The sequence below is a fragment of the Mustela putorius genome, unplaced genomic scaffold (assembly GCF_011764305.1).
Source record: "Mustela putorius furo isolate JIRA1106 unplaced genomic scaffold, ASM1176430v1.1 tig00537335_pilon_pilon_pilon, whole genome shotgun sequence".
NCBI classification, from domain to species: domain Eukaryota; kingdom Metazoa; phylum Chordata; class Mammalia; order Carnivora; family Mustelidae; genus Mustela; species Mustela putorius.
The window spans coordinates 5,234,123-5,246,806 of record NW_025422457.1 but is presented as its reverse complement, the minus strand read 5'-3'; the positions used below and the strand labels follow the sequence as shown (position 1 = coordinate 5,246,806).

General features: G+C 40.3%; 1 protein-coding gene across 3 annotated transcripts in view; it reads right to left on the bottom strand.

Annotated features, from left to right (window-relative positions):
• Positions 1-4,746: 4,746 nt before the first annotated feature.
• The window catches only part of SWT1 (SWT1 RNA endoribonuclease homolog), a 110,130-nt gene continuing 102,192 nt past the window's right edge, over positions 4,747-12,684 (bottom strand). For all 3 annotated transcript variants that reach the window (XM_004767959.3, XM_004767960.3, XM_004767962.3), the window contains exon 19: positions 4,747-5,748. In XM_004767959.3, the coding sequence (XP_004768016.1) occupies positions 5,619-5,748 (130 nt within the window). In that variant the 3' untranslated portion in view covers positions 4,747-5,618. The remainder of the gene's footprint in view (positions 5,749-12,684) is intronic.

The following is a 12,684-nucleotide window of genomic DNA, read 5'->3' as shown; positions in this document are numbered from 1 at the left end:
TAAAGCACCATCAAGAAAGCTCACCCTGGTGGCTATGTAGTCAATGACTTTATTTATTGCTGGTTTGGTTCTGGATTAAAAGCAGGTTGGCAGATTTGAATTTGCCTTGTAGGATGACTATTTTTTTAAATGGATCTGTATATGTTCTGTTTAGGCCAAGGAAATAAAATCTTAGTTGGGGGATTCAGCAGTGAAATATTTGAAATTACTTCTTAATTCCTAAGTAGCATTAAGCAAATAATAGGTGTGAATACTCTGGGTCAGAGTTTTTCTATATTATTGATGCCAAACAGGTAGTTTGGTAAAAGTATGTTTTTTAAGTATGTTAGAAGCTCCCATAAAGGGGAGGGAAAGTGCTCATTGACCATTTGTTTATATTTATTTCCATCTAAAAGGTACATGTTTTTCTTGAGGGAAGGAGAAAATTTAAAAAATGTTTTTACCATCAGTATGGGTTTTGGGGGTAGTTTAGAAAGAACACTGGTAATAACTAACTACCCTATACCTTAAACGTACTAGATGACTAAAAAACAGTAGCAAAACCATAAAATACCTGCTTGAATTAATAATTTGTTATACTCACACATGAATTTTATTGTAGGGTTTTGATTTTTGGCCTCTAGTACATCTTACATGCTTTCCCTTTCAACATGTTTTAGAATTCCTTATCTTTTAGAGTGCTGTGAATTGTGTAAGACTATTGATTCACAGACCTGTACCCCTGAAATAAATAATACATTATATGTTAATTTTTTAAAAAATAATTCCTTCTATTCTAGAGGAAAAAATTGGATCTGGAAGTGTGATACAGTACTACAATCCTTGCTTAATACTCTAGGATATGTACCCTGTGATTTCTCCAGATCTTAAAATTCTTAAAACTGAAGAAAGTAACAGAAAGAGTCCCTGGAGAGTATTTCTGCAACTTCAGCGTTGCCTTTGGAAGAATATGAGATCACAGAAAATTTTGTCCTTATAATCTTTGTCATTTATTTGTATCCTACTTGGTTCTAAAAAAGGATTTGAAGAGTCTTTCATTAAATGACTATAGGTGTATTAACTGGGTGATTTTAAAAAAACTAAAAGAAAAAGGGAAACGCAAGGAAACATCAATGTATGTAGTAAAATGGTGGTTACCAGAGGATGGGGGGGGGGGGTTGGAGAAGAGTGATGGTGTTTAAGGGTACAGACTTGTAATGAGTAATAAATAAACCTGAGATCTAATGTGCAGTATGATGAGTATAGATAATGTGATGCTATAATTATGTAATGTGGTAAGTATCACTCCATGGCATTCATGTTGCAATATATAAATGCATCAAAGTAAGCTATACACCCTAAACTTAACAGTGTTACATGTCACATTTATTCATTTTTTTAAAATCAAGAAATAGGAAGGAAGCATGAGTAGGTTAACAAGGAATTCTCTGAAGTACCAGTTTCTTTCATAGTGAAACCAGAATGTTCTCAGTTGTAAAATGATGCACTGAGCAACAAGTCCTAGCACAATGGCCAACAGAATATTGAAGCTTCACTATTAATAGCTCCATGTGTTCCTGTGGGTTGAATAAGAGCGAGAAGCAAAAGCTCAGTTACTAAGTGTGTATAGGGTTGATACCTGGGGGGATTTTAAGAATCTAAAAAGGGTATATGTCTGAATAGATGGCTACACATTTGCTCAAAGTGAGCAAAGGGAGTAATTTTAGCTTGGGAAAAAGGGACACACAGTACCAAACTTGGATGAAAGAAAGAAATGAGGGATGACACAAGATGAGCTGAATGAAATGTACAGCAAGTGAATAAGCTGCCAGATTAAAAGTTGAAAGGCACCTACCAAATGTAACTAGTTCAGTAATTAGCAGGGCCAACTATCCATTAAGGCTACTCCCAAATCAAAGATCTCTAGATCTTATAATTGATAAAACTGATAAAATTGAATTGATGAAATTGATTGCATTAAGCAAGTGTTTTGTCTCAAACAGGTGGTACTGAGTCTTTAAAGGTCCAGGCTTGAACGAAAATGCCTGATAATGACTGGTACCCAGAACTCAACAACAACAAGTAAATGGGGAAAAGATTTAAACAAGACACTTTACCAAATAAATGGATTCCAATAAGCACATGAAAAGATGCCCACTGTCCTAAACCGGGGAAATGGGGACAGTAGAGTTACATACACACCTGTTAAAACAGTATCAAATTCTGGTTGGGATGCAGATCAATGGAACTCAAATTGCTGGAGGAATCAAAATTGGAAGGTCCCTTTTGGAAAACTGTCAGTTTCCGACAAAATACCCTATGACACAGTAATCACTTACCTAGGTATTGACCCAAGTGAAATGAGAACCTGTTCACTCCCAAACCTGTATGTGAGTATAGCGGCTTTATTCAGTCACCAACTCAAACAGCCTTCCAGCTGCTGAATGGGTAATTTGGTGCATCCATGCAATGAAATACTACTTGGGAATTAAAAAGATGAAGTCTTGTGGAGCAATGGAATTCATATTTTAATCATGCTGGTGATGATGCAATTGTGTTTTGGCAAAACTCAAAACTAGTTTAACCAAAGGGACACCAAACCTTAAAAAAAATTTTTTTTTTTTCTTAGCGTGCAGGAGGAGGAATGGAGGGAGAGGGACGGAGAGGGACAAGCAGGCTCTGCTGAGCATGGTGCCCAATGTGGGGCTCAATACCAGGACCCTGAAACCACCACCTGAGCTAAAACCAAGAGTTAGTTGCTGAATCACTTGAGCCACCCAGGTGCCCCCCAAAAGGTATCAAACCTTTAAAGGAGAAGGCTCTAAAAGGGGGACTAGGAAACAGCCTATTTTACCTTGCTGGAAATCCCAGCCGGGAACCATTGATTGCCACTGGCCTTGCAAGGATTATATACAGAGCTAATGTAGTTTAACCCATAACCATCAGACTACAGTAGAATTGCAAAAGCTAAGGAAAGATTAGAACTAAAAGAATTAACATGTGAGACAACAAGTTTGTAGATAGGGGCACTGAGCCACCTCACCTTAATAGTTTCATAGCTGGTAATTGTTCAAGTTCATAGTGGTGTTTTCACTGGAGTGGGTTTTATTGGTAAAATAGCCAAAGAGCCATTAACTGGGAGGCTGACTGGCCTGTCAATTCAGTCTAAACCAGAAAAGGGCTTTGCGTGGCATCACTTACTGAGGGTGGAAGATGTATTTAATTTCTCAACAGTGAGATATATTCCCTCTTAAAAAGAAAAGAGAAATTCATGCTGACTCATTGGATAAGAAAGGATGTTTCAAAAGGGCTCCAGGAGATGGGTGGGTTGTCAGAAAGTACGAACAAAGTGATCCGAGGTAAATCAAGACACCCATCTAAAGAAATCTGGGTCTACCCTAAAGAGTGAAAAGATTCCCGTTCTCCCTGAAGGTGACGGTCAAAAGATAAAGGAAACAAGCTTCAGGTTTGCCCTTCAGGTGACAGGCAAAGACCACAACAGGAAACTGAAGTTGACCATCTGTGAGGTTCTAATCTGTGCAGTCGCAAATTGCTTACTACAGGGACTAACAAAATCCCAGTAGGGCACGAAACACCAGCATTCCCTTGGCCCAGAATGCTGGAATTGCTGGGGCTGCTACACCCAAAGGATCCTCCCTAATCTCAGGAAGTGCATTATCTTTGGTAAAAGTAAACTGGAAAAGGCTAGTGGAAAATGGTGCCAGAAACTTTGCTGGGATAATCCTCATGGATGTCCCTCATGAAGTTATTAAGGACTCCTCACTAAGGCAAGGCCAAAGGCATCATGTAGAAAACCCCTTCCCCTGTGTTGACTTCCCTCATCTGTCCCTACTGGCATGCTTAGGATGGCTTCTACCCAAAATACAACAGGCATACATAATGAAGAATGGAGATTTTAGAACTGTTAAGTTCCTCTCCCAAGGATCTTCCACCAAAACAAACGTGTTTTGCAAGGTAGAGTTTATGATCCTTAGGTCAACTGAGTTATCTCAATCCAGAGGAGAGATCCAAAAAAGAAAGAGGAAGGGAGAGGGAATCCTAAACTGCATTATACTAGCATGGAACAGAAAAGTACAGTATAATAGTTAAAGTATAAAATTAAGATTAGATTAAAAAAAAAAAACGGTTACAATTAGAAAAAAAGGCAACAAAGAAACCTGACATTTCAAAGAAACAAAGCCTAAACATGTTTAAAAGAATGTTTAAAAAGAACAAAAAGACTAGGAAGTCAGAGGAAAACATCTTCACATATCAGTAAAATATTTAAAAATTTGGAGGTTGAAATTGACAAATTACTGTACAAAGGAAAAGATACATAAACTAAGATAAAATCTATATGCACATGTGAAAGTGCAGGAGAGAAATTCCTAAAAATCACAACCTATGTTAAAAAGATAAGAGGCAAAAAGGAGAGGGAGGCAACAGCAGAACCAAAGCCCAGGAACCACCACCAGAAGCAGCTGAGGGTTAAAGATCTGAAAAAACTTCAGGGTGGAGGGAATGTTTTTTGCAGAGAGCGAAGATCCTCTGGAAGCTTCTCCCACATGGCTCTTATCCCTATCCCTAATGTCATTGGAGCCCCAGGTAGGGGTGCGGCTTCCGATGCAAACATACAGCTCAGTGGGTCCTGCAGAGACTGACTGCGAGCATCTTGGGTAGATTCTCTTTTACTAGAGAGGGCTGATTTATCATCATACCTTGTCACAGTTCAGAAACACAATTTGGAAGTAAAATGAAAAAGCAAAATTGTACTAAAAATAAAATTTATTGTTTTGTAAAAAATAAATTAACACCATAGAATAGCAAATTAGATTTAATCTACTGTATTAACAAAAGCATAATATGCTCTAGTAAACAAGGATTTCCAGCTTACTCTATAACTAAGAAGTCAACTATAACACTTGGTTTAGCTAGAGGCAAATATGAATTCCCTGCCACCTACTCCCATAAATCCATGCTCCTTCACATTTAAGGGAAAAATCAGTATAGAGGTCTCCCCTGCTCTTCCCATTAGAATTGCACTGAAAAGTGACAAACCCAGGGAAGAAGAGAAGAAAACTATATAGCAAGTACAAGCTGAAGTAAAAATTCTACTTACATTACCTTAGCGGAAGTGGAAGGGACATGTGTTAAGTTCATCAGGTCTATAGGGAAGACGATTTGATCTTAAAACAGCCCAGGGTAAGATTTCTTGTGTGGCAGGGTGAGCATGGCCGTGTCCTAATTCTTGAGGTTTGGAAGTGTCTCTGGTCATGGACCCATGCTTAGGGTTGAGAGAGATGGGAATCCCCTGCCCCCAGGCCGTCCACAGATGCCAAAGGGGCTCCTGCCATAAGACGATTAAAAAGATGGCTCTCCTTTCCTTCAGACAAACTGGCTCAGTGTCCGGAGTAGAGGTAGGGAAGTACTGTTAACTCCAATGAGTTGAGTCCATAGTTTATCCCACAATGGATGCATTTAGGCTTTTTAGAACTGCAATGAGATTTTCAGCAATAGGCAACCACCTTCTTGTACCTATGAGGCATTTTTTACAAGTCTCTTGGGTTTGACTCAAAAGGCTGAAGGCTACTCTTGTTCTTGAAGACAACTGCAATTCCTTTGAAGTTACAGATCAGCATTTAGGTCCTATAGTTGAGCGTGTCTTCACACCATCCCCTGCTTTGGGCCTCCCTATAGACAGAGGCACTGCACTGCTGCATGGAACATTCCATCTCAACCAGCTGGTGGCATCCAATGGTTAACTTTTCCCTAGGGGATAAAGAAATGTTAAATCACTGCCAGACAGCCAGTCAGATAAATGAAAAAGTATTAATACAAGAGGACAACACTGGGATTTGAATACATTCTTTGACAGTTAAGAGTTATAGTTTCTTAGTACAGACAAAACAGCATGGGGGAGATAAGCACTTAGTAGCACAGATTTCTCAGTCAACATGGAAAAGATCTTGGTACAATTCCTAGAATTCGGGACTAAGGGTTCCCATGGCAGACCTCCTGCAAACAAGCAAAGTTGGATGCTTAAAAATAGTCCTTTGTATGGTCTCTAAGGGACTTCTCCCAGCAGGAGATGGGCTGATGAGATGGCATTCTAATCCAAAGCATAAGCAATGCTGTAGCCTAGATCACAGAGTGTTGTCTTAACAAAAGAACGAGTAGCCTGGAGGATACTAAGAGGGTACACCTCCTGAAAGGAGCAGATAATGGAGAGGAGATGGCAAGTGGACAGAGCTTCGGCTCTTAAAAAGAACTGCTAAATTAACAAATGAGTATTAACTAATTACTCTGAGCCAGAGGCAGGGAAGCAGGGAGCAATGCCTATTATATGCTATGCCAACTCGGAGTTTTATCTAAGACTAAGCCTAGTTTGTCTCTCAGAAGCTGACTTGGGCCTACAAACTACAGGATGTGCAAGTCATCAGAGCACCAACCCACCACATCTGATGTCTAGAGTCCAAATCTCATGGAAACCTATTTAAGTCTACTGGGAGATGGTCTATATAAGCTCACGAAGAATAACCAGTGAAAGTATCTGGCACATTAGGTGTTGGAGAAATGGCCGGTTTTTAAATGTAAATTACACTGCTATTAGTTTCTTGGCTTCTAAGATGCTCTGGCTTTTCCACTGTGTTGGGGAGGACCACTAGCCACCTCTCTCTACTGCCCCACCCCCCTTCGGAATTCAGGGATTAGGACGAGAGGTGGTAGTGACAGCAAAAGGAAATACACCATATTTTGAGCAGCTTCACTTCCTCAAGATGTGTGGTTTCTCTGACACTGCCTAAAAGCTGACTTTTGGTTTTGTGTTGCTCTAGTCCTGTTTCCTATATTTACGGTGCTTACAAGTAATGTTATGTTGCCGTCAATTCTTCATAACTACTCAGAAAATGATTTTTGGAAGACCCTAAGAGATCCCCAAATAGGAGAGATGTTGTAAAACAAATACCCACTAGATTTTCTTCTTGTACCTAGAAAGGATTTTAGAAAAACTGCATGAAATACCATCTTAGTTTTCTCATAAATTATCTAACACAAGTAAGTTTTCTCATAAACTTAAAAATGAAACAAAAAGGGCCCATTCCTGCTCTTGGTGATTTATTCCACATGTGGTAGGGGGAACCCTTTACAACTAGACTTTGAACCTATTTCTGTGTCTTGTCTTCCTTCTTTTTTCCCCTCCTCTCACAGTTTAGAAGTGAGCTCTGTCTCCTCTTTTCATCCTACTGGCATCTGGTGTCTTTGTGTGTGTGAGTCAGCATTCTCACAGGGGATTATCACCTACAGATTCTCTCTTCTGCAGCAAGTTGTTATTGCTGACTGAGGAAAGTAGCATGTGTTTTTCATAGTGTACGCTTGGTCTCTACTGTATTAAGACAGGAATTCTTAAGTTCCTTATCCCCAGGGCTTTTATGTAGACTGGCAGAATATCAGATGTGGGGGCACCTTAATGCCTTTGCATAATATTCTGCAGCATTTCTGGTTGAGTCATATCATGTTGGCTTTCACCAAGTTGTGAGAGCACACACAATTCTGAGAGGTAGCCCATTTCGTCTCTCTTAATTTCTAGAAAGTTCTTCCTTGGACATAAAAACAAAACAAAACAAAAACAAAAAAACCATTCTCTACTCCTGGGTGGCTCAGTTGGTTGGACGATTGCCTTCGGCTCAGGTCATGATCCCGGAATCCTGGGATCGAGTCCTGCATCAGGCTCCCAGCTCCATGGAGAGTCTGCTTATCCCTCTGACCTTCTCCTCGCTCATGCTCTCTCTCACTGTCTCTCTCTCAAGTAAATAAATAAAATCTTTAAGGGGCGCCTGGGTGGCTCAGTGGGTTAAGCCTCAGCCTTCGGCTCAGGTCATGATCTCAGGGTCCTGGGATCGAGTCCCGCATCGGGCTCTCTGCTCAGCAGGGAGCCTGCTTCCCTCTCTCTCTCTGCCTGCCTCTCCATCTACTTGTGATTTCTCTCTGTCAAATAAATAAGTGAAATCTTAAAAAAAAAAAAAACCATTCTCTGACATGAGTTGCCTAAATTCAAAAAAAGACTCATTATCTCAGAGTACAAATATTTTATGTCTCATAGTGATCGTATTTCTCTTTTGCAAACTAAACAATCCCAACTCCTACTCTGTTCTGGAAGAGAGCTCAAGACTGGAATTTGCTTCTAGTTCTGTAATTCTATGTGGCTCAAGAGATTTCTACAAAACTGCCAGTTTCCCTGAATTGTCCTATTATGGGTATCAAACTCGCTTTGACCAAGTCTCAGGTCAAAATAAACTGGAAATTTGAGCAAATCAATTTAAAAATAATTTTAGTGGTTATCTGATTCATGTCCATGGCTACTTTTGTCAAAATGGCATGGCAGTAGTGAACTTAAATGATCTAATGACAGTTTTTCCAAAATTCTTTCTAGGTTCAAGAAGAAAGTCTACATTGGATATTTGTTTTACAAATCTCTGAACTTTTCTATTTATTTGCAGTGTATATCTCAAATGAAGGAAAATGGAATACAATGTAACGCTAATAAAAAAATAGCATAACAGCTAACAGCATATTCAATAGTAAAGATGAAAAGCTTTCCCCCTAAAATCGTGAACAAGACAAGGATGCCCACGTATCACCACTTCTATTCAACACTGTACTGAAAATTCTAGCCAGAGCAATTAGCCACAAAAAACAAATAATAATAAACATACAAATTATAATCAAAGAGGTAAAATTATCCCTATTTATAGATACTAAAGAAACCACAAAATACCAGTTAGAATAAGCTAATTCAATCAACAAAAAAAAAAATCAATTGCATTTTTCTTTCTTTTTTTTTTTAATATTTATTTATTTATTTTATTGAGAGAGCAAGAGCAAGTGGGGAAGGGGGACAGGGAGAGAGAGAATCTCAAGCTGACTCTGGACTGCGTGCAGAGCCCCACGCAGGGCTCGAGCATACCACCCTGAGATCAAGATCTGAGCCAAAACCAAGAGTCAGATGCTTAACTGGGTGCCACCAGGCACCCTAACTGCATTTCCATACACTAGAAATGGACACTTAGAAAAGGAAATGACAATTCCATTTACAATAGCATGAAAAAAAGTAAAACACCTAGAAATAACTTCAAAGAGGCATAAGACTTGTACACTAAAACCCATAAAACATTGCCAAAAGAAATTAAAGACCTAAACTAGTGGCATACCATGCTTATGAATTGGAAGACAATGATAATACTCCCCAAGACAATCTACAGAGTCAACAAAATCCTTATCAAACTCCCAATCTTTTTTTTTACAAAAATTGATCCAAATATTCACATTGAATTGCAAGGGACCCCAAATAGTCAAATCTTGAAAAACAGTGTTTAGAGGACTCCCACTTCCCAATTTTGAAAACTCAAAATACAAAGCAACTTTAATCAAAACAGTGGTACTGGCATACAGACATACAGACCAAAGGAACAAACTTAAAGCCCAGAAATAAATCTCAAATACATGGTTGACTGATTTTCAACAAGGGTGCCAAGATCATTCAATGGGGGGGGGAAAAAAAACCAAACTTTTTTTTTCTCTTCAACATTTGGTGCTAGGACAACTTGATATCCACAAGCAAATGGACAAAGTCAGACCCCTACCTCACATCATATACAAAAATCAACTCAAAAATGCATCAATGACCTAACTGTAAGAGCTAAATAATAAAATTCTAGAAACATTCATGAGTTTAGCTTTGGCAGTAGACTGTTAGATATGATACCAAAAGCCCTGGAAATACAAGAAAAAACACACAAATTGGACTTCAACAAAATTAAAAACTTTTGGGTCCCTAGGTCGCTCAGTTGGTTGGGCAACTACCTTCAGCTCAGATCATGATCCTGGAGTCCAAGGATCGAGTCCCTGGTCGGGCACCCTGCTCAGCAGGGAGCCTGCTTCTCCTTCTGACCCTCCCCCCCAGGCTCTCTCTCTTTCTCTCATTCTCAAATAAATAAAATCTTTAAAAAAATTAAGAACTTTTGTGTATCAAAGAGTGCTATCAAAGAAGTGAAAAGACAATGTATAGAGAGAAAGTATTTGCAAATTATATATCTGATGGAGTCTAATACCCAGAACATGTAACACATCAAGCTGCCAGGTACCATGCTGGTTAATAAGAACAAGAAGCTAAACTGAAAATAAAATCAACATTTTTCATTTACTGTGACACTGCAAACAAGAGACAAAGTTAAAGGTGCCAGTGCCCTAGTGCTCCATTTTTCCTTAAAGAATGGAACTGGCTTAGGGCCAGATGATATATAGTGCAGACAGGGGACATAATCTCATTGCTGAGGATCCCAAAAGTAAGGCTCCTATCTCTTCATGGACCCAGGGGACTGAGAGGTGGGGGTCTTAGGTCATTCCAGCTACTATAACAAAATACCAAGAGTGGGAGGCTTATAAACAACAGAAATTAATTTCTCACAGTTCTGGAGACTGGAAGCCCAAGATCAAGGCACCATCAGGGTCACATTCTGGTGACAGCCCTGTTTTATGAGAGCATTATTAACTCCATTCATGAGGCTCAACCCTCATGACCTAATCACCTCCCAAAGGCCCCACCTTCTAAGACCATCACTTTGGGCAACAGGATTTCAACATATGAATTCGGGAGGGACACAAACATTCAGAACATAGCAAAGGAAAAAGGAATAGAAACCCATTGGGTCAGAGAGGAGAAAAATACCTCGGCCAAGGCCTCCAAAAAATTCTCAGAAGTGCCTGAGAGATGCCTCAGCCAAAGCCCCCAATAAGGACACCACCAAATGGAAGTTGCCTGGGCTAGGAATGCAGATATGCATGCAAGCTTAGGGGGAGGGGGCCTGGGCTTTGCCCATAACTCTCTCCAGAAGAGAGCCATACGCTGGCTGTGTGCAAAATCTGGAATGGGGAACACAGCTTTTTCCCCAGGGGAGCCCACCAGACAAAGCCTTGGAAACACCTCATGTCAGGCCTGGAAGGTCACAAGTAGGATTCTGGCTTGGAGCCAGACTCCTCAGAAAGATTTCTTATAACTCAACAACAGCAAGAAAATGGCCCACTGAAAAATGGGCAAAGGACTTGCGTAGACATTTCTCCAAAGACAGACAATAAGCACATGGAAAGATGCTCCACATCATCAGAACTTAGGGAAATACAAATCAAAATCAAGAGATCACACTTCACACTCATTTGGACAGCTGTCATCAAAATATAAATAAATAAAAGAAAATAAATTTTGTGAAGGATCCAGAAAAACTGGAACCTTCATCTATTGCTGGTGGGAAGGTAAAACAGTGCAGCTACCAGGGAAAAAAGGCAGTAGCTCCTCAACAAGTTAAATGCAGAATTCCACTCTCAGGTACATACCCCCCACCCCCAATCTGAAGGAACTGGAAGAATGCAAATGCTTGTATGCAAACAGCAACACTTCACAACAGTCCAAAAGTGAAAACTATCCCGGTGTCCATCAACAGACGAGTCGAGAAACACAGCACAGCCTGTCCACACAATGGAGTCTCACTGGGCCAGGAAAGCAGCGAAAATACTGACACATGCTACAACATAGATGACCCTCAACATTATGAAGCTAAGTCACAGAAACCAGATACAAAAGGTCACGGGTTGTAGGATTCTATTTGTGAGAGACATTCAAAACACACAAATCCATAGAGAGAAAGCCGATGAGGGGTTGCAGGGTCTGGGGGAAGGGAGGAAGGCGGAATAAAGGCTTTCTGGGCATCAGACTTTCCTCTGGGGCGACGAGGATGTCTCAGGACCGAGAGAGGGGATGACTTGCACAAGAGAGTGAATGCACTAAATATCCCTAAACGGTACACTTTATAATGGCTAATTCTTTTATGCGACTTTTATCTCAATTAAAAAAAAAAGAAAAAAGTGCCTATGTTTATTTTGTAGTAACTTCTGTCATAAATAATGAGCCTGGGTGGCTCAGTGGGTTAAGCAGCTGCCTTCAGCTCAGGTCATGATGCCAGAGTCCTGGGATCAAGCCCCGCATCCGGCTCCCTGCTCAGTGGAGAGCCTGCTTCCCCCTCTCCGTCAGCCTTGCCTCTCTACTTACTTGTGATCTCTTATCTCTCTGTCAAATAAATAAAATCTTAAAAAAAAAAATTAGTTGAGTTTACTGCAAACTATTACTGCTACCTACAGACACAGAAAACAGTCTTTCTCTTCTAATTAAAGCAGAAGTGTTGAAGCGCTAAATGTAGTTTGCAGATTACTTTTCTCCATGGCTCTTTTCTGTCTAAGGCTTCTTGGACAGACCAGGTGGTTCATTTAATGCAAGGATTCTCCAACTGGATTGTTTCCTGCAGGCGTGGACAACACAGACGGCCGGGCTCCACCCTCCAGAGTTTCTGACACAGAAGGTTCAGGGTAGAGTCTTCGAGTCTGCATTTCTTCCAAGTCCCCAGATGCTGCTGATACTCAGGCCCAGGAACCACAAGGAAGTGAACTACAACTCTAAGGTAATCTAGAAGATACTACCATGGAGTTGATTCCTGGCATCAGAAAGCAGTCATTCCCAAAAGCACCTGCCCTAAGGAAAAGCAAGCAGCTTCTGACTCACAGGCCGGTTTAGGCAGCATACTGTCTGGATGTTACTTCAGGATGCTGATGTCACAACTAACTTGCATTTCAGACAGAAAAAAGTGACCTTCGAGACTGGCC